Genomic DNA, 22,700 nt, shown 5'->3' with positions numbered 1-22,700 from the left:
ACATACTTCCCTCAATCCTTAAATTGTTGTTCTAAAACACAATTTATCTGAATATGCTTATGGTATATAACAACCCACTGCTGGTAGATACACTTGTGCTTATAATACAGTCTTTGTACCTGCAACGACAGAATCATCTGTCTTCCGGTTTTGGGAAAGAGGAGATTGAGCTGAAGCGGATGCCATTAATTGGCCACCAATTGCACTGCTTCCCAAACCATCGATGTCTGCCAGAACATTAAAAAACAAGAGATTACTATTCAACACACAGATGGTATAAGGAAAGTATCTCCTACTAGCTCTTTGTTCAAATAAGTACTAGGGGTCCTTACTTCTCAGGTATGCTTTTTAGTTGGTCTTGTCTGGCACCCTTCTTACCTCTTTGTAATTGTACAATATACACATTCAAGCAGACAATGCATTTTATATCCATACAATGTTGTAGGCATCCTGCTGCCTTTCAGCTGATACCATTACATTTTTTTCCCTCACAGGAAGCTAAGGGTTGTTTTTAAGCATTTCTTAGAGGTGCTCCAGGTTTTCAGCTTCTCTCTAGCACCATTTGGCATATCCCTGGCATAGCACAAACCTGAACCAAGGGGAGCCCGATCTGTGGAAGGCTTCCAAGATCAGAAGCCCATATTTATATTTGTACTGCACCACAGGCACACTGAAATGGCTTTGCTATGACATCAGGAAAACAGCAGCCTTACCGCTTATCATTAACAGGTACCAAGTCTACCAGAACTGAAGTTGACAGAATGAATAGATGTTTTGGTTCAGTGAACAAACCTACTGTCCCTGTCTCCCAGGGAGACAGTTTCTTTTTAAACCCGTGCTTCAAAAGCTTTCAGTCTGATCCAAAACAAACACTAAAGTACCTGCCACAGTTAAGTCTGATTCCTTCTCCACCAGTAATTTCATGAAACATCACATTGCATGATGACATGCTGTTCTGTATGTAATGCAATGAAGCAGCATGTAACTATAGCTCATTCTAGACACTTGTTTGGAAGTTAGCCTTGCACCACAACACAGTACTGACCAGTCAGCATGGTGATAAGTGGAAGGCTGTGCTCTTCAGGGCTTCCCCAGTATCCAGCTTCCCCTAGCATGTTCCTTTCTAGTACCTGGTGGTACAGTTCTTCAACCCAGGCCTGGGAAAATACCATCAACACTCCACTGGACTGGACCTGCTTCATGAACTCCTTCTGCAGAGAACCATAAAAGCCAGATGTAAGACAACAGTAAGCCCTACAGCATGAGCCTCAGCTCCTAGATCTACTCCTGAGTGTAAAGGTATGCAGGAGTAGAAATGAAGTTATGCAAAAATAAGAATTAATCGAGGATTGCAATGTGTCTCTATGGTACTGAACGACACGAACAAGGAGCCTTCCCTTGTCTTACTGCAGTTCATGCAAGATGCAAATTATAACGACAGTTCTTGCACAGTGACAACGGGCCATGCTGATCTCTCACTATTTCTATAAGGTAGAGGTAGGATCTCAATTCCAATAAAAAGAAGTTGTGGCACCTAATGCTGCCTGTCAAGCAATCAGGCCCTTCTGCATTGAACAGTCATCACAGATGAACTGAGGTCCAATTAGGTATCTGAACTACTTTCAACAATACTTAGGTGATGCTCAGGCCTGTTGTGCACAAGGCTGCCCCTAGACAAGGTTCTGAGTCTCATATTTGCTCTCACAGCTGCTGAAGAACATACCAGAACTGATGATGATGATGTTAAAGCCCACTTGTTTTTGAGGTCTTCTAGAATATAAATTCTTTTACGTGGGAAGCTCAGTAATAATAGTACATTTTGACAGAATTTTTTTGTTTTTCTTTTTTTTTTTGTTCCATATATCGCTGATTTTTTATTTTTAGAAAAACTCTAAAACAACTTCTCTTGGGCAACTTAGTTGAAAAACATAGATTCATGTTTTATAACTCCTGCAGCCTTCAAAACAATTTTTAAAAAGCTGAAGAAGCTCAGGAATCCCAGGTGCCACAAAAATCATCAGTTCATACTACTAAAACCTAATTATTTTTCACTCTCTCATGTCTTCATCTGCATAAATACAAATCAAGTATTAAGCAAGAAATTTGTTATTATACTCAAAAGTAGTTGCAAGATGAAGGTATGTCCCTTGATAACGTGCACAAACAATACTTGCTTCAGCAATGACGCTAATGAAGATCTGTTCTGAAGACAGAGTATCCATCAAAATGACTGCTACTTTAATGATAATCAGTAAGCAGAATTCATTCCTCCCCAAATTACAGAGAAACTGTAATTCAGATGCATGACATTTATCATGCAAGATTCATAAGCAGCTTGGAGAATGCTTCATTTGCAATTATTATTTCTCCACTTAGCAAGCAGCCTGAAGGCTTTACATGTGGGCTTTTATGTGAAAGGAAGCAAAACAAATTTTCTTTTTTTTAACAGTTTTCCCATATTCCCCAACTCACCAGCAACACAGGGGCTTGGGCAGGCTTCTTCCTGTAGTAATCTGAGTTGGCCAATTTTAGGTTGAGCAGCAGAGTGTAATGTGAGACCATGTAGAGACTGTCTGCATTCATCAGAGTCTGGAAGCTGAAATTTAGGTTTCCCTCAAATCCTGGTGAGTGCATCATACCTAACAAAAACATCATGTGAGCTCTCACATTTTACACAAATTTTGCCTGGAAAAAAAAAAATGAGAAACTAACCCTAGCGTTTCAGCAGCAACAGATTGCTAGAATAGTTAATGAACCATCAGTAGAAATTACACTACTAAATGCACTAGAATAGGGAATAGAAAAATAAGTAGTCCATCTAAAATGCATTGCTGCAAGGCAAACGGAACACTCCAGTCACAGTCCAGCAAAGCAACACGCTAAATTTGAAATACAAGGAGCACCAGCATTCATTGGGATGCCTGCCAGATACAAAGCAAAGGGCAGGATACATCTGCAATGCAAACTGGAAAGGTGAGGTGGGAGGGGGCAGAGGCAAAGCCTGCTACTTAACTGAGCATATTTGCACCAAATGGTGCTAATGAGGGTGACAGCCCTTTCAACCCCCCAGTAAATGCGTCCTGGCTAAGTGAGTTGTTGGATGGGGACTGGAGTGCTTGGCACTGTGCAGGATCAGACTGTAATTATCATTCTCTCCGTGGCCTAGAGGTATGTGGGCAAATATCTGGGGCCAAGCTGGCTGGAACTGGTTACAACTCCAAGCCCTGTTTAGTTACCTGCTTTCTACACAGCTGAGCACTTGTAGCTCTGTCAGAGCCATAAGCCACCTGTAAGCGCTCAGTACTCCTGAAAACACTATTTGTATGAAAACCATGCCCTGTAGCACAATCCCTTCTTCCCACGTAGGATGAATGGCACATAATTTTCCTCTGAGTTAGTTGACCTACTGGTAGAGAAGCATAAATCAAGTATGAGCAATACCTAATTGAATTCCCATGATCTGTAGTTTGAGCCATGAAAAAACCAGAAATATTAGACCCTCCCCCCCAAATGACCCACAATATTTCATGGTTTTCACATCAACTGTGATGTGCAATTAGGGAAGAGTAAGGAGTAAGCTTTATCCTAGAGGAACATTTGAAATGAAACAAAAAACCAGCTTCCAAGGTTAGTTACATGATGAAGAAAAGCTGTGTCATTTGTTAACTGCTGCAGTGGTTTACTGTGAATATATTCCTCCCACCATAAAGCTCATGCCTCTTCTTAGACAAATTACCACAAACCATTAACATAAAAAATAATAATAAAAAATCCACACATAAAAAAGAAGCAAATGTTTTTCTTGCCTCGTGAGGGTTTGAAAGCTCTGTGCTGCTGCCTTCTCGGACTTTCCACTGTCGTCACTTTGGGGGCGTGGATAAGGTGAGTAACTGTTTGAGGGCGGATTTAGAAAGAGAGTAACTGTTCCAGGGTGGGTCTAAAAAATGAATAGCTGTTCAAGGGAGCAACCTTTGTGGAAGAGGGGTGATAGGACTGGCCACACACCATACCCACACGGGTTGCCGTGTGCTTGGGGTAGATTTCTTGTGGTGAACGTTAACAGAGAATCTTTACCTAATACCAAAATTGCAACCACGTGCTTGATAGTAGCCTATGAGTAGCTCCAGTGACTCCTTCATCACTGAAGGCAAACATGCATCTTAACACTTTGTTGGATGGAGGATCATGATATTGATGTAGCTAGAATACATTGATTTGATGCCTTATCTCTCTTAAATATGTACCTTGGGGACTAGAATCTGCTAGAGTAATAAAAACCTCAAGGCAGAGAGGTATGTAAAAGAAAAAAAAAAAGCCCACTTTATTTTGCATTAAAGTATTTTTTAAAGTGTGCGACCTCCTATACAAAACTACAGCTAAAAAGGAAGGTGTATAACTGCAGATAAAAGTGGCTACTAAATGATGGGTATGTTTTTGAGCACCCAAAAGTGTCTGGGAAAAATATGGTCCCTAATTTCTTCTAAAATATGGGAAAATAAACAACTGCATTTGAGAGACGTTGAGATCTCAAAAGCAGATTAGCTGATGCCTAAACTTGCAATGATGCTTAATAACATAAAAACCTTGCTGCTAACAGCTGTGGAATCAAAACTGAAAAGACATGCTAAAAATGTTTGCTCTTATTCACACAATTGCACACAATTTTTGGAATTAATGCCTTGACACTGCAGTTCATGAGAATAGTTATGTCCGAATTAACAGAATACCGATCATCAACTTTAATTATAAAAATCTGCCAGCTATAATAAACAATAAGGTTAGTACACTGTCTTAACAGAGACAACAGTTCATTTAAATTGACCAGGTAAAAGGAGGTCCTGAAAAAACGCAAACTTAATGTTTTGTGCAAGTCAACATAATGTTGAGAATTTTTAGATAATTCAGTATTTTTTAAGATAGACATCACACTCCAGTGTCACCAAGGAATTTTTTGGCGTTGGTTTTATCTAGCAACAAGGGGGGAACTTTCTGAGGAAAGATGAAAACTATAGATTAGAAAACCTTTTAACCAACTGGCTTCCAAATCTTAATTTCACTATAACTCTGCTTAGATGACTTCACTTTTTCCATGCTTATACTCCCATGACAGTGCCTCAAATTCCTACCTCCTTTCATTGCTTTTCAATCCTATGAAAACATAATAGTATTACAATACTATTTAAGGACCTAGCTTGTAGAAAGACTACTAAATTGTAGTTAATGTATTTTTCCCACTTTGAGTGTAACCAAAATTGAAAAATGAAACAAAGGAGTTAAATAAGGTCTCTGAGAAATGCAAATATACTGCTTCTGTGCTGGCTGGCCTCAGAACTGCACCTGCCTCTCTTCTTAACTTGAATCTTAACCAATACTCAAATTTCCTAATGTATTCTTCAGGAAGTATACATGAATAGATGTTGTACATACAAGGAGCAGGACCACTTACTCCAACTTCATCACCTAATTTGTGCCTTGAACTGTTGGTGCTAATGAAGGAGTCCTGAAGTAAAGACTCAAATATTGCCTATAGAGGCAGATCAGACTGGTTTCTTAGAAGCTCTCCAAGGGGAGTTCCTACTCCCAGACATGTGTTTCAACTTTAGTAAGTCTCTCTCTCCACAGGTCTTCAAACTCACACCTCTCTCACCTACACAGGAACACAAGTCCTCACCTCAGGAGGACTGATGGACTTTTGCTTAAGATCTGAGGCACAAGTTAAGGAACTGTTTCAGCTGGATTGAGTCTCATTCCAGGTGTCCAACTGAAACATAAACTGCACAAATCTTGTGAGAGCATAAAATTACAACTCTAACAGCCACGGCTCTGTGAAAACACCAGGATACCTCTTCCAAGCTATTTTAATACAGTAACTTGCTACTAGATTTTTCCATGATTCCTTACTGAGTGGCATCTTCTAAGAATACTTCACCAAATCAGACTGGAAACATGGTGTACACTTTTAAGTACAGATTTAGCCATGGGGGTGGCCTTCTTAGGAAAGTGAAAGGTCTTTCTCAACTCAGCAGCCTAAGTCCAAGACTAAATATCTTTTTAAAGAGAGATGTACAAACCAGAAATTACGGACTTAATGCAGAAATCGAGTGATATTCTTTCATCTTTCTCACTGTATTAGTCATGCTGGATAACAACAAAAGCCACGTTTACTCTTAACATCTAGAAGTCTGCTAGGTCTACCTCTTCCAATGCTTTAAAATGTTCTAAAGGGATTTGACAGACAAGCAAGAAAAGAAGTGGTATACTCATTCATGCATGAGGGAATAGGTACACAAAAGTCTAAGCTAGACTTTTAGTCCTGGTCTTTTGGCATAACCTCAAGATCACGCTTTTTCAGGAAAAAGAAATTCCTTGTGACAGAAAGGATACTTTTGAGCACCTTAATTAGGAATGTAATTAATATTAATGTTCCCTTTAAGATATCTCCTTTCTGTGATATAACATGGCCAATATTTCTTAAGAATGGCATCTACCATTGTCCTGGTTTTGGTAGGGATAGGGTTAGTTTTCTTCCTAGCAGCTGGCATAGTGCTGTGTTTTGGATTTAGGGTGAGAATAATGTTGATAACACACTGATGTTTTTAGTTGTTGCCAAGCAGTCAAGGACTTTTCAGCTTCTCTTCGTTCAGCCTGTGAACGAGAAGCCTGGGGGTGCTCAAGAAGTTGGGAGGGGACACAGCCAGGACTGCTGACCCGAACTAGCCAAAGCAACATTCTGTACCATATGACATCATGGTCCACATATAACTGGGAGGTGGGCCGGGAGGCGGGGCAGCTCAGGGTTTTGCTGAGCATCAATTTCAGGTGGTAAGAAATTGTGCTGTTCATCACATTATTATTGTTGTTGTTATCATCTTCCTTTTCTGTCCTATTAAACTGTCTTTATCTCAGCCCATGAGTTTTACTTTTTTTTCCATTTTTGATTCTCTCTCCCATCCCACTGGGAGTGGGGGACTGAGCGAATGGCTGTGTGGTTCTTTTAGCTGCCTTCTGGGTTAAACCACGACAACCATATTCCTGAGTTAGGCCTTACTTGGGCAGTGTTTAAACAAGGTATCAGGAATATCAGCTTATTCACCCAGCTTCATATCTAAATTATGCTGTATGATGACAGGAGGCATCCCTTCTGACTCTGTATGAGTTTAATGTGTGTGAGAGAGCACAAATGAATGAAGCAATGATTAGGAGAGGAGCAACAGGAAAGGCATTTGTGGTGAGTTAAGTTAAAGAAACAGAGAAATATATTTTAACAAACATTTCCACTTTGGCCACTGTCAGGAAAAAGAAGCCCTTCTAAAAATATATATTTATATACATTTTAAATATACTATCAACAGGACAAAATAGCCTTTGCATGGCGTTTTTTTGATTGACCAAGTCAAGATCCCAAAGGTTCTAACCCTGAAAGAACTGCTGGTATTTAATCTCTTAAAAGCCAAGATCTTTAACTATTTTTCACTTGGTCTGGGCTTTGAGCTTTGCATTGCCTGTCATGATAGATAGCAGTATTAAGAAAAACAAAAGAGTGAAGAAGAAGAGAGTTGCTCCTCTTTTCTTATCCTTCCAAGAGCTTACTGCTGTGGGATTGTTATCACCCTCTTTGCAAGGCTGGCATTACTAATAGTAATGCAGTGATGTACTAAGCTACTTTAATCTCTTTCAAAACAGGTGATGGTCCTCTCCACACCACTTTCATGCTAAGAGGCAACCCCAACCTCTCTTTAATGACAAATGTGCAAATTTTCTCAGCAGATCTTCACAAATCCATGAAGAGGTATCTTACTACAGAAAATTCGATTTCTCTGTTGGCTGAGGGCACAATGCAGAGCCTGTGAAGAGTCAATGGACTGGCCTCCCTTTGAATCAGTGCCTGCATATTCAATTTGCTTTGCCCTAAATGAAGTGTGCTGCTGTGGAGGAATGTGCTTTGTAAAGCACAAACCTCCTTATTCTGGATATGTTCTCGGAAGATGAAATCCTACAAGAGAATCTGTGTACAGTGCTGTCACAGTGTGCATGCTGCTTAGACAGTAAATAATTGCTTGCAAACCTGAGCAGAAGGTTGAAGAGAAGCTCTGCAGTGCTCCATCCACCTCCTCTATGCTGGGAAGAGCTATAAGCCGAGGTAGAAGAGCTTCAAGTGACTGGATAAACAGCCGTGCGCTGTGCTGGTCTGCTTCTTGGTTTTTCAGCAATTTCAGAGAGAGAGCAGCAGTACGTAAGGATCTGTGACCTGGACAATCCCGTGGTGTCTGCTCCTCGTCAGCCAAGGAGCAATTGTCAGAGCCTATGTCTGAGACATCTGACCTGCCTGAGTCTTTCTCTGCTGCCATGGAATACTGATCGCATGAATCAAACTCAGTCCTTGAAAGGTCCTGTTCATCTACACTGAAGTTACTTTCACTGTATCTGGATCCATAGGACCGGGTCTTGCAATCAACTGATAAGAAGTTAGTTATATCTGGATAGACTATGGTGTGGCTTCTCTGAACAACATCTGGCTGGTCGATGGTTTCTGACTCTGGTTCTCTATAGTGAATCTCTTTGCTTTCGTGTCCAGCTGGAGATGGCAGTGAGTTTTTTTGACTTTCTGGATTATCCTCTGGAGTTGTCTGCCCCATATCCCCTTCCAAAGTGGTCTGACCAGTGTCTGTGGTAACGCTAATGCTAATATCAGGACTCTTTTCATTTCCTGATTCCCAGGCAGGATTTTCTGAGGACAGGATGCGCCTCTGCCACCTGAAGTCGGCATCATTGATCTCCATGGAGTCCCTGCTTGTCTCGGTCCCATCCTTCAATTCTTCTAAGCGACGGAGCAGCAGCTGGATCTGCTCTTCACTAAGACCCCTCCCTTGGCTCAGCTCATCTAATGCTCCAAGCAGGGCAAAGACACAAGATACTGAAGCATAGCATGCTTCAATACCACCTTTGATGCATGCTTCTGTCATCCCATCCATGATGCTACAATTAAAACAGAGTTTAAGTGATGCAGCACATATAGTGAGCTCTATCATCCAACACCGCCCCTCCACAAACATGAAAAAAAAGTGAAATTAACCTGTAAGACTACACCTGAGGAAGACAACTAGTATTAGAACAAATTATTAAGTCTCCCATGTGGACATGGCCATGCACGGCATGTTCTCCCTTCCAGACAAGCACTTACACTGGAAAAAACCCTCAACATCCAACTGAAACTAAATTTAAAGCAATCTGTGTCCTGAAAATTATCTTATCTACAAGACAGGATCTTTACAAGAACTGAGAATCCTTCTTGCTCAATCTGACAATGTTTAAATTTTTGATTACCTCCTTTGACTTCATCATGGAAATGTACCTCTAAATAAGCACACATTTATTTCATTGGAAGGTTAGGGACTCAAACCCAAGAATTTCCAGCTGTAAACAAACATATTTGGGTATTTTCACAAACTCCACAAGGTAGTTATCTATGCCTTTACAAACAGGCCCAGACTGACAACAAAGCAGTAAGATCTTTTACCTCTCTTCCATTTTCACAGCTTATTTAATCAGGGCGATACCCTGGCTCATATTTGGTTATGCTTCTGTAAATACAACTGTTTAAGTATCCTATGTGCACAGGTTTAAAAGAGAAGAGGCTAAAGGAGAAAACAAAGCGTACAGCTTGAGAAGATCCAGATGGGACTTCCTTTTAGAAATAGACCTCTTTCTGGATTCTGACTCAGAAGAGCAGGGCCCTGCCAAATCACAAAGACGCCGAGGACTGCCAAGTATCTGAAAGGAAAGGAAGCAGAAGTTACTAGAGGATTATCTAAGCATTATTTAAATACAATAAATGAGTCACAGTTCTATCAAGCCCTGGAACCTGAGGTAGCAGTACTGTAATTTCTCACAGCAAGGGAAAACAACACACTGATGTTTTACCTATTAAAGCTACCTTTCCTCTTTTTAAAGGCAGAAAAGCAGATAGAGAAGAGCAGAATATTCAACAAGAATCAAATATAGAATGTTCTCTAGTGCTTTACATTTTTGTTGTATGTGTTTTGTATATGTTTCAACTGATACTGCACACAGGACAATCTTTATGCCTAAATATAGAGCTAGTATCTTGCATTACATTATATACTAAAGGGGGCCTTTGTCTTCAGTCACCCAGTTACAAAATTAGAATTACGCAAAGATAGGCAAAGTGATTCCTTCTGACTTTACCTGCTGGGTGGTGTCCTGTTAATGCCCACCAAGGAGAAGGCTTTACAAACAAGCCCGTATTAATAAGCAGAAAGACGCAACAGATATGTCCTGCAGGAAACAACATTAGACTGAGCTTTCCTAAAATTTCACTTGTCATCTTGCTGTTGTTTAAAATTAGAGGAAGACAAGTGCCAGGGTGACTGCCAGTTCAGACAACAACCCAGTGGGTGGCTGTGTGGTGTTAGATCTTCAGACACAAAACAGCTTAGGTATGCACAAGCTAGAACAAAAATCCTCTGAGAGACCACTGATCACACAAATTACATAAGTTGCCTTGTGTTCCACAACATGAGAAGAAAGTTACATATGTGAAATGGAAGAGCCCATGATTTCAGCTGCTGCTCAAAGAAGTCTTACAATGCTTCAGTTCTAGTGCTGTCAGAGGCACTGGGCAAGAGGCCAGAATAGAGTAGTCTTGACAAGGCCGCTTAAGACACTGGCAGCTTCCTTGTGGCTATTCTAATAAAGCTCAAGGAAACTGTATTTCAAAAACCTGGCATGTAATCAAAGCATACATTCACCTTAATGCCTGGAATACTACACTGTGAGGATGAATGTCTCCTTCTAGCAAAAGCAGAGAGTGAGGAAAGATGCCAAGGAAGTTGAGAACTGGATCACTACACTGTATCTCACCCAAAAGAGCAGTCATGACTCAGTGATAAGATCTGCTCCATGCAGTACCACAGCATGAACGCAACGGAGTTGCCATAGCAGCTTGCGTTATGAAGACAAATATAGCCATTACAACTTTGTAAAACTAAAAATATTTGTCAGAGTGGCTTTCATCTAACAGCTGTGCTGAGAAAGGGCGACTTCAACATCCCTAGTGCTAAGGTATGGAATGGACAGGTATGCACATATCAGCAACATTTACTGTTAAATAAACATTTTGCTTTACATGCCTGGATTTGCACATAGGATTATCCTACCTCCTTCATAATTTTGATGGCTTCTACTCGGTGCTGAGGTGGTGGGTAAAGCAATATCCGGTGATAGAGTGACTGCAGCACAGGCTTCATGGATTCCACTGACCCCACCAGTCGAACCAGTTCTGCTGCAATATAATATATGGTCCGTGCAACGGGCCCACTGAGGGCAGGTGCTGTGGAGGAACAACCTGAACCTCGGCCATGATCAGAGATCCCTGAGGAAGGTGAATCAGCCTCAAGGCAAATGCTGCTGTGGGCAGAGGTGATAGTTTTGTCATGGATTGGATTTCCCAGGATTACTACTAGGGCTGGACATAGTTGCTTCCTGAGAAAACGAGAAAAGCAGCAGATGGTAACTGGAAAAAAAAAAATCCCACAGGAACAGACTGAAAATAGTCCACAGTTAAATAAGATACACACTCTTGTTTTAATGATCAGTCAACAGCAGTGGTTAGATAGATTAACAAATTACACCAGGGTTTTTTCATCTCCCAAGCATCAGCACACTACTACATATGGAAATACTTCTGGGTGCTTTATAAACATGGTACTGATTTTGTAAGTTCATGTTGCTGCACAGTGCTGCCCTTTACAGGATAACATGCCTGCGTTTTTCATTGGCTGCAACCTATTGCAAGGTAGAAATTCTGGTTTTCTACTGCCAAGCGTTTCTTCTTCAGTCCAACTGGGGAGCTTTAAAAAAATCTGACAAAACAAAACCCAGTCTATGTTAACTAGGCCTGATGTTCCATCACTGAACTGCACATGCACTTATTTTAGTAAGCACCCTTAGTTGTGAGCCTCTGTTTTGGTGGCTTTTGAGAACATCATTAAAGCCCTCTACAGTAACTCAATGGGCACTGTAACTCCTCATATGCCACTATACACTAAAAACACTGTCCTTCCTTCAACCGTCTTTCTGCATGAACACTCAAGTTAAGTGATTCAAACCAGCAGATGACTCTTCTGTGGAAGCAGAGCCACAACCAACTCAGCACTTTGCTCCATTAGCTGTTATTTCAGCTTTGCACTCACGCACTTGACATTTTACTTCAGTCTGTGAGACCCTAATTTAAAAAGGCAAGTGCTGCATGAGAATGCAGTCCCAGACCTGATTTTCACTCATATGCCTCAGAGTTTCAGCTGGCGCCTAGAGCAAGCACCCAATGACAAGTAATGATTCAGCATAAAGAGTAACACATCCTCTCTACATCCTATTTTCTCAAGAATTTTATGCAGTCCAGAACTTTCATTGCTTCTCTTAATGTGCTTGCTAAAACAGCTTGGCTTCCTGAAGTTATAGAAAGAAAACCAGTTTTAATCAGACATCAGATAACGACTTTGAGTCTGCTTATTCCATTTCTTCCTCCAATCAGGTACACTTCAAAACATATCAATTCACTGCTTAAGAAACGTGCCTGCCTCAAAGCAGGTATAGTCACAGGATGCAACGGCAACATATTCCCCACACATCTTAGTCCCATCAAAGGGCTTTTGTATCAAACTATGGAGAACACTGTCAGAAGAATACAGAACTAAATCATCTCTGCCTGCTCCCTTCTTTATCTTCTGTTGACAACTGACTACAAAGTGCTAGCCAGAAAGAAAGTTGTGTGCATGTAGGCAACAGCTCCTTAAAGAACACAGACAACTATTGGTTTGGTTCACAACTTTACTAAGCTAATGGATTACTGCATACTTACACTGCTATATAGTCAAAATGATGTTTGCACTTAAAACTGTTTCATGTCTTCCTAGTGGTTTTTGTTTTCCCCACTTCATCTTAAGCATGTAGCTGGAGGATGCATATTCCTTGGCAGCAATGCAGGTTAAGAGGTCCTGCCCCTGATGGCTTGCCCTCATGATACACAGTTACAAATACAAACACCTGTAGATTTGCAGTGTAACCTGGATCATCAAAATGATGTAAATTTAAAATAAACCAGGAAGTGTTTTCTTTTAACTGAGATCATTTCAGTGTCCTTGCTTATACGATGGCCCCACAGTCAGTCACATAAGCATAAACAAAGGGTTGGGTGAAATTCAAGGGCAGGAACTTCTGAAATTGGTTTGTCATGAAAGAGAGAATTCTGCTCTTACATTAGAGCTCCCAGAGGCCTCAGCACAGGGTCCTTGCCAAGTGTCATCAACCTGAAGACCTCCCAGTCCAGCAGCCACTGATTTTCCTGGGACAGCACGGGAATTTATGGGTGCCTCTGCATGTTGCATCCTTAGAATTGGGCCCAAGCCAAACACTTCCATTTCAAAAATTACAGGGTAAAAGCACAAGAAATACATTTGCAATTAACAGCCACACATATCTTTTCTTAACACAATCGCCTGCCAAGGTCACAGGATGGGCATGGACTGCAAGGAACTGCATATTTCTGACATTCTTGCTTTATTACTATGACTCAATTATCCGTATGCTATAAAAAAGCACTACTGCAAACAAAAAGAAGGAAAGCATTATTTCAAGGGCTCCAAGGTCATGGTATCAAACAATTTAGAGGTAGATATGAACACTAAAGAGGTCAAGCCTTTCTGGTGAAGGGAAATTAAAAAGAGGATTTCTTGATAAAGTGGAAGCACCATGAAGACCATTTAGCCTCAGCCCTTATACAACGCACGTCATAAGCATTTCTGGTCACCAGCACACCATCTGACATTACTTTTGCTTATCTTCCTGTTTTGCTGCATCAGACCGGTAAGAATCTCTACAGCACCCTCTTACAGTAAGCAGAATACCTGTGTATTTAATGCCACACACAAATACAAACTATTGCAGAAAGCATAAGAGATTTTTCTGTCCTGGCTGAATACATTACAGTGATAATTCACTACAGGGATTTAAGGTGCCAGCTGAGCATGAGGTCCTAACCAATCTTATATGAGGCACAGAATGAGCTGATAGTAGGTTAACAGGAAATTCTGCTCACATCTGGAGATTTATTACAGGTTTGTTTGCATAGCTGGGGGGAGAAGGTCCTTTTATACTTACAAACTGAATATTTGCATTAGTCTTCAGATGTACTCACCATATGAGATCAGTGAACCCTTTGTGTTGGTGCATGCTGGGAGAGGAGCTGTTTAACATGGAGAGGATGCACTCCAAGTAAAGAAGCTGAAGTTGCCGATTGTCACTGGCAAAGAGAAAAGATGCCATTCACGTCACATTAAAACAAAGATTATTTAATTTTCTTAGATAACTACATTAGTTCACTTGAAAATTATACTGCAATTTAAACAGTGATTTATTTTGCCTCTTCTTATGGATTTACAATGGTGTGATCACCTTTATCATCCCATGTATTTTGTACTGATCACATGCAGTGATCTGCTACATTTTCTAAGTATAGAAATAGAAAGAAAATAGATTTAATTCATCAAATTTCAGAGTGAGGATTAAAAAAAAAAATCTATTTGAAAAAAGAGGAAGAAGAAACCAGAAATAATTATTCAAATTCAATCTAAAAACTTGAGGAGGAAGGAACTCAAACAGAGGAAAAGGAGACAAACAGAAGACTTTGGACTATTGGATAGTTTCTTCAGGCAATCTGAAGGGCATTTAGGCTGCTCTCTGCTGGTTAGTTTTTCTCCTTTCCTGGTGACAGCCACAATGATCAAAAGTCAGTGGCTACAGGCAGGTAGTCGCATGATGACATGGCTATCTTTCCGGGCCTTGCCAGTTCCTCTGTCAAAACCATAAACACAAAGTGAGCTTCATGAGAAAGAACGCGAAAGATCCCATGGACACCTGGAATTGATGCACTTGTAACATACAATGTGCTTGTACCTACTCTCAGAATTAGCTGCCGGGTTCAGGAGACAAGCAAGGTTGAGGTCTGCCTTATGAAAGTAGCTCCCCATACCAATTGCATTCATATTCTGATTTTCATTCCTAAAAAGATCAGGTTTTAATCATTCTTTTTTGGTCCAAGATGAAAGCTGGAAGAATGTATTTTCTAATGTATGATGGTAGGTAAAGGAAACTGTAAAGAATGGATTTATCTTAACTGAAATTCAAGAATGAGAAATGTCTGCTCTTCTGTCACTGCCTGAACTCCTTTTGTTCATAGAGATGAATCTTCATCTAAGTAGAACAGGACCTGTTTCACATGCCATGCAGAAAATCATGAATCCTGAGCCTAACTCTGTGCTAGAGAGGGTTTAGAACTTCTGGTTGGTTATATGTATACTAGAGGTGATAGCTTTTTCCTCACAATAGTCCACACCTATCTGGAAAGATGCACACATTCCAGATACAACTCCCTTCTTTCCCGACAGCTTTTCTTACAATGTGTCTTAACGTATACCATCAACATCTTGCAGTTGACACTTGCATGGGCATACACAGGGTATTCCTGCACTCTTGATTGCTCTGATGCCTCTCACTACCATATTGGTTTCCTGCAGGTAAGAAATGAATGTGGCACTCCTGCACACCTCAGCATAGCTGTTGTATTCATATCACTGCTGCCACAAATTCCAGAGTCACCAAAGTCACCAGTGGTCCCGAGAAAAAACATTCACCTCCCTGAGCTCTTCCTCATCAGTCATAGCTGTGCCTCCCCAAAACCAAATTCTAATAAGCTTGAAATTTAGGAGAATTAAAGTAATCTTCAGACTAAGAAATTAGAATAGGCAGTATAGCATACTAAAACCTCACTTCACTGACCTGGAGATTAGAAAGTTAAGTTGCTGCCAACAAAGTCCTTTGAAGGAGACAAGAAAATTAGCCTTGAAAGAAATAAAGGCTTTTCATTCATGGAGCTGGTTCTTTAACGAGCCATCCTAATTAAATTTATTTTCCTCAGATTCAATCTGAATCCTTTACTATGCTTGGCTCATAATTAGAGATCCTAACAGTCTTGGTACATAATTACAAGCATGAAGTAAATCATGGCTTAGTGAGTATTTTTAAGTCCTCTGAATTTCTTATTCTACTTTATCTACAGCATGCCTCAATCTGTTCTAATTCAGTACCATTTTATGGGGAGCTGGGGTTGCGGGTAACTTTTTAAAAGACTTTCAGTGCTTTTGAGAGATTCTGTCAGGTAGACAGATAGTTTTGATATTTCATAAGCAGTAATTCAAGGGGAATATCATTTGGTGGACAATACATATTAGACGATACCTGTTTATAGCTTCACATGTGGGCAAAATTTGATACAAAGAATTAATCTTTCAGCTGTTTTTGTCCCTTGCTATTGTTAGATACACACTTTTGAAGATCTCTTCTTATTGTGCTGTTAACTATGCACACAACTAAAAAAAATTAAAAAATGTTCCTTTAGAAGATTCAGAATCATGCTTCTGTTTTCCCAAATGCTGACACTGATTAAACAATGCTAAGTAAGGCACCCTCCCCGTTCAAATCTTGCTGTAGTTAGACACAGTCATGGGAAGAAAGTCTATAGAAGAATTGCACACAAAGATGTCTGCGCTGCCTTCGGCTCTGGTAGTTCCTAAGCCATAGTCTTCCTGAAAATGGCAGAGTATATAAAAGGAAGTACCGATGCGTGCTTGTTTTGCATTTCTCCATTTCCCCGATTTCATCACAGGCTACTTTCAGAGACATACAGTCCAACCAAAGACACATTATGCTACATTTAAAATAGTTTCAGACTGGCTTTTTTGCTGCTGCTCAGGTGATTTGTAACTGGCAGTAGTAGCAAGGTACATCTTATTTTACTGATACAGAAACAATGTTGTCAAGTAAGAACTTGTTTTTCCTTTAAAACTTTTGAAGTATTTCCACCTTGCTATATTTTTTTAAATAATTGCTGTATAATGTTTGCATTGCTTTTGCTTGGTTTGTCACCTCTCTAACACTTAAGGCTTTTTTTGGCTGATTTCTTAATAGACCATTAGTCAAGCCATGCTAGAATGCCACAGGAAGTAATTTTTAACTCATGAGTAAGTATTTACTGTTACAGTACTGGTCAAAAAGAGACTCTAGTATTTCAATGCAGTGTAACACCCTATTACTGCCCGTAACAACTGCATTTTATGAGTCAGGCTCACGCATTTCCAAGAAGGTAGAATGTATGATATTCCTAAATTTAAGGAATGCTTTGGTAATACAAATTATTTCAATTGGATAAATGCTGCCTTTCTAAGAAGGACGTATTAATTAATTCTGCATATTAAATGTTTCTGTTCGGTTTTTCCATGTCTCTTGTAATTGTTGTTCTCTCTATAATGGTTGCTTTCAAGCCAAAAAAGAAAACTTCTCCTTTGACAAGTATTTTGCTGCTATATGAGAGTTACTTATAGATTAGATTTACTGGAAGCTGTTTAAAGCTCAACAGTGCACAGAGAAGGCAAATTAGCTTTTTATTTCAAGTGATGATTAAATTAATGCATCATGAACAATACTTCCTCTACTAAACACTTCACTTAAGCACAGTTTTGGTCCATAATCCCAGAACTACAACAGTACAATCACATGTATCAGTGACACTCTCAATCTCCAGGTAATAAATTCAAATTATAAACTGAAATAACTCACTTTATGACAGCCTGGAGCTTCTCACAGAGCACAGTGAGGACAGATACAACATCATCACAAAGAGACTCAGCTGAAGTACCTCCAAAAAGGACAAAGATCATATGCATTACATATGTGCAGCTGGATTACAATCTCAATTCACTACATAGACTTTCAGAGTTGGTTGGAGCTTCAACAATGAACAGGGCTGCCAAAATTCATAGAGAAGATACAGTAGGAGAAGTCCTAGATTGGAAAGTGATCTCCACACAATGAAAATGCAGTAGTATTAAATCCAGAGAGAACATGGATTGCTTACATGCATTTACAGAACATCAACTGAAATCCACTTCGGATAATAAAATAAGTATATAAATAATTAATTAAAAAAAGGACTGGCTCCAGTACTTCTACATGGCAGCTAAAATTTCTGTATCTCTCCCTGTAGTTTGTCTCTGCTACACAGCTTCTGATGTCTGATCAAGTCCTGATCTTAAAACGGGACACTTGTGCCCTTCAAAGATTTTAGCCTCCATCCACACAAGTTCTCCTGCAGAAATCCAGTGAGAAGATCAAAAGCAGGAATTGTTTTTACCTATCAGGGAAGATGGTGGAAGTTAACCCGGAATAGGAGTAGAAAGAATTTTTTTGTAAAATAATCATTTGGCAAGTGTGAATACACCTTTGCTAGTGATGAGCTTTCAAAAGCTGCTGTTACACAAACCGCATCTCTGACCTGAAATACAGTAACTCAATCATTTCCAGATTCCACGTCCTACTTCATGAATCTGTTTCAATTTAGGAAGTAAAGCTGCTTATAAAATCTTTCTCCAGAGCGCTGAAACTCCTTAATTACAGAAGTTAGCACCTGGAAACAATTATACGTTACTATGTTGAATGCAATGCTATTACCATGGTCCAAATGAAGACAGGACTGAAAATACCAGGAACTAACAGGGCTGTCTCAGCTCTTACCACAGGTAAGATCAAGCTATGGAGAAGGTAAGAAATCCTGAAGATGTAATTCTTGTGACATCAAACAGTACTGTGCTGATGAAAGGTAGGTGAAGAATAAAAAAGTTGGATTGGAAGGAGTCACTAAAAAAGTGGTACAAATACCTTGAGTCTTGAATTTCTGCAAGGCGTCATGGTTTTCAATTGTCTGTTGAGGAAAGGCAAAGGTGGTGTAATCAGTGGAAGCAGTAGAAAACCACTGTAAAAGCAATACTTTAACAGCACAACTTTCTTAAATCCATGTCCTCTATCTGTTTTGGGTTTTTTGTTTGTTAGATTTCTTTTTAAGTGAAGTTTTTCCATAACATTTTCAAAAATCCCTTAAGATCTGTTTTAACAGTCACTTAGATTTAAGGCACTCACATCACATTGAGCTGAACTAGGATTTGTAAATCCTTAAGGGATTTCCTGCACCTAAAAACCCACAGTAATAACTAGGCATGGAAGTCACACTGAAAATAATTGAGAGGAAAGCATAGTCTAGATTTCACGAAGTGCTTAGAAACCCGAATCAATTGAGTATTAGAGAGTTTATCACATTGTCATCGTTAATGTTGCAGTGCCAATACAATTAATGGCAGTCAGGAAATGGAAACAACCTCTTACATCATTTGGTTTAGCTGTGGTATAGGATTCTTCCTATCAGTGCACACAGGGGGTCAAGCCAAATTCTCCTCTCAAGCACCAACAACAAACTGCCAGGAACTAAATGCAGCTCTCATATACTTTCATCTACTCCTCAACTAAGAACAAAACTAACAAAATTCAACTTTCAGACCCAAACTGAAATGTCAAAGTAATGCTTTTGATTTGGTATGGTTGGTTTTCGGTCAGTTTTCTTTTTGGTAAATGTTTTGGCTGGTAAAATGAAGCTACTTAGCACAGACAGAAGGTAAGCTTAAGTAAACCGATTAATTCTGTTCTGCTGTTGCTCATCTAGTCTAATAATCCAAAACAGAATTTATCATCTTAACCCAAAACAGATGTAAGGAAAATAATCTGTACAGCTACAGATAAATAGAAACTGACTTTTACAAATAGTACTTTTTTGATAATATAATATACAAAGCAGCACGAATGAATGTAAGAAGCCAATGAAATATCACATGTGCCCAGAACATTTACAGTTTTGCTGACAATGTGCTGGGATTTCATCCAAACAGCTCTCATGGATTTTAATAATGTAATAAATGGAATTATTTAATTTTTTTTGCTAACAACCAAGCAGAGAACTTCATAAACTTAAATTATCTTCTACAAAAAAGTAGAAGAAAAACCTCAATTATACTTTCCTTAGTTGAGAATTTGTTTATGTAAATATTTGTCATGCAAAAACCTTTGGCAAAAGGATTTCAATGAACCTTAGGAAAACAAGCAAACAAAATAAAGAATGGGAAAGGAAAAGGCCCAGGCAGCCTGACATCAGAACAAAGCCTTTTTTGTTTAATGGAAGGGGAAAAAAATAATCAGCCAAGTAGAGCTGACAATGTGAGAGCTGTGTTTCCGACAGACTGCTCTGAGGTAGGTGCAGAGTCGGAGCCCAAAAAAGCTTTTAAACACGATTAATTGCGGAAGTGTCAAATACAAGCCATAAGGCACAACAAGCCAGTACAATACACTGCATTCAGAGAAACAAAAAGGTACGCAGCCATCGACATGGAACCATTTGTTGATGCCAGAAGGCTCACCATATTTTCTTGCTTTTGTCGTAACTGTAAAGTCAAGTCACTCAACATTTGGCTGAGGGTTGCCCGCACAGCGGTGTTAATGCTCCGCTGGTGACAGCTAGATACATATGTCTCAATGCAAACCTGATGAGGAAACAAGATAGCAGTACATACATATGAACTGTAACTTACCAGTAACACATTTTAGGAGGATACCAAGGTCTCTTGGATACAGATAGTCAGCCTACCTTACTAGTCCATTTTGCTTTATTAGTACTTTAAGTTTTCAGCAATATGGAAAACTGAGTAAGTAGCATCTCAAAGCACCATGCACTTCATCAGTTAGTCTCACAGCTACAGGAATGGTAAGGCAAAATTGGCAAAGTTCTCCCCTTCTGTCAAACCCAAGTGATTTTGGCACTTGCTTTACTGCTGCTTCAATTGTTCATTTCTAGCTACTTATTTGTAACTCTCACTCTGCCAAGTCTGTATTTGCAGCATAAATACCCTCTGATTCTTTAAGGCTGTTGCTTCTGTTGTATAGGTATTTGCCACTTTTTCTGCAATTAATTATCATATACTGCAGCACATCTGAAAGCCTTTGAAGGCCTTTCCTAATCCAGAAAATACAATAGTGTTTTACGACAAATAACAGAAACAAGTGCCTAACTAATAACTGGCAATCAACCGGAGGGCTCCTCAGCTCAGCGATCCCACGGGAGCCAAGGTAGCAATGAAAGAACACGAATGGATCATCCAGTTCCCAGCTCCACGCCCAGCTGCTCGCAGGTTTTTGACACTGTGCTGTGACCAGAGCTGTACTTGACTTTTGCCCTCAGATGTTATACAAATAGTTGCCAAAGCATAACGCAGCTAGGATCCTGCAGACAGCACACTGCAAAACGCAGTTTCTACCCTTGATCAGATTTTCTGTGGGAGGTGTTGGTCTCTGTAAGAGCTGCTGTAACTGTAGTAACCACTGTAACTACTGCACAGTCACTACGGAGTGGGTAACAGTCGTGATGGAGCTGAGTAGGTTTGCGACAGAGCTATACAATACAATCTTCTCAGACTGTGTTTTGGTCCTTTGGCCTACACTGCACTTTACCACCAACAATGACCATAAAAAAAAAAAAAAAAAAAAAGATTGCTCTCATACTTTTCAGTCTTTGTGGTTTTATTTTGTCATCGTTGGGAAATATAGCTAGTGAGAAGAACCATGAATATAGACTAAACTAGCAGTGAAAAAAAATTTTTAAAAAATATATACTATAAATTACATGCATGAGGTGTATATATAAATGCATCTGGTGTATGTTTTTGAATAAGAAGGATATTGTATGATCTAAAGCCATTTTTATAGTTCCCCAATTAGGATGAGCTTTTAAGAGGGAAAAATTAAAGTGCTCTGATTACATAGGCTAATCAGTATTAACACGGGCACACAGACAAGACTCTTGATTGTTTCTAACTCTGACTGAACTGAAACCAAGCTATTCCATTGACTAAGAAAAAAAGGCTGTGGTCCCAAGGCTATGAAGTTTAAGATGAACATGCTGCTGGCACATTTCTGCATTTGTTAGAGTGGAGTAGAAAACAATATAGGTATGTTCCTAAGACCCTTTAGACCTGCTTACTTTGGGCAACCTCACATACCAGCATTTCAATAAAGCCACAAGCACAAGAAAACATGACTGAGTTTCTTGGATACAAACTGTATGTTGAGTCATCTAAGACATCACACATGGAAGCTACTTAATTATGGCTCTTGCTTTATTTTCCCTTATTTCCCAACTACACTGAGAGATAGCATTCCAGAGCTTTTCAAGTCTATGTATATCATTCATTATCTCATGCTAAAAACACTATGCAAATGACAAACTGAGACTGATTATCTCCTTTGACAATACACTAGAACAGGTTACAGTTGTATACATTTGCATAATATAAGGGACTGGATCGACAGCTTATCTATTCTTTTTGCCCTTTTTCAAGACTTCAAGATCCCCCAAAATAAATAAGGCTTTTATTTAGCTTGAGATCAATCAGTCAATGATGAAGATGGTCTTGTAAGTTAAAAGAAGGCCCAGACCAACTCTGTGCATCATTCACCTATCACCTGAACTCCAGTGGACAAAAAATCCTAAAGTCTGTTAACCATGCACAGCCCTACACAGAGGCCAAACCATTCCAGTGCTGCTGACATCATTCTCATGAGCTGTAAGTCTTTTTCTAGAATACCTGAATTAATTGATGAAGTACTATTCTCAGAGGTAGGCTGACTTTCTGGAAAGAGCATGGTTGATATCTCCTTCTCTCCCCTCCCCATGCCAGCTAATGAGCAACAGT

At 39.6% G+C, this 22,700-nt stretch overlaps 1 protein-coding gene across 7 annotated transcripts in view; it reads right to left on the bottom strand.

Moving 5' to 3' along the window:
- Positions 1–22,700, bottom strand: part of ARFGEF3 (ARFGEF family member 3) — a 101,788-nt gene that overhangs the window by 34,755 nt on the left and 44,333 nt on the right. For 2 of the 7 annotated variants that reach the window (XM_054820502.1, XM_054820505.1), the window contains 11 exons: positions 20,373–20,495; positions 18,790–18,832; positions 17,692–17,770; positions 14,216–14,320; positions 11,178–11,502; positions 9,659–9,771; positions 8,066–8,976; positions 3,807–3,890; positions 2,473–2,639; positions 1,046–1,211; positions 120–227 (listed from right to left, as the gene is read on the bottom strand). In XM_054820502.1, coding sequence (XP_054676477.1) covers positions 120–227; positions 1,046–1,211; positions 2,473–2,639; positions 3,807–3,890; positions 8,066–8,976; positions 9,659–9,771; positions 11,178–11,502; positions 14,216–14,320; positions 17,692–17,770; positions 18,790–18,832; positions 20,373–20,495 — 2,224 coding nt within the window. Of the gene's footprint in view, positions 1–119; positions 228–1,045; positions 1,212–2,472; positions 2,640–3,806; positions 3,891–8,065; positions 8,977–9,658; positions 9,772–11,177; positions 11,503–13,277; positions 13,433–14,215; positions 14,321–17,691; positions 17,771–18,789; positions 18,833–20,372; positions 20,496–22,700 lie in introns of those variants that run through there. The other 5 variants (XM_054820503.1, XM_054820506.1, XM_054820504.1 and 2 more) reach the window with 3 other exon arrangements.

This window comes from Grus americana, chromosome 3 (genome assembly GCF_028858705.1).
Source record: "Grus americana isolate bGruAme1 chromosome 3, bGruAme1.mat, whole genome shotgun sequence".
Classification (NCBI taxonomy): Eukaryota; Metazoa; Chordata; class Aves; order Gruiformes; family Gruidae; genus Grus; species Grus americana.
The sequence above is the reverse complement of the archived record's forward strand: the minus strand, read 5'-3'. Positions and strand labels throughout refer to the sequence as shown.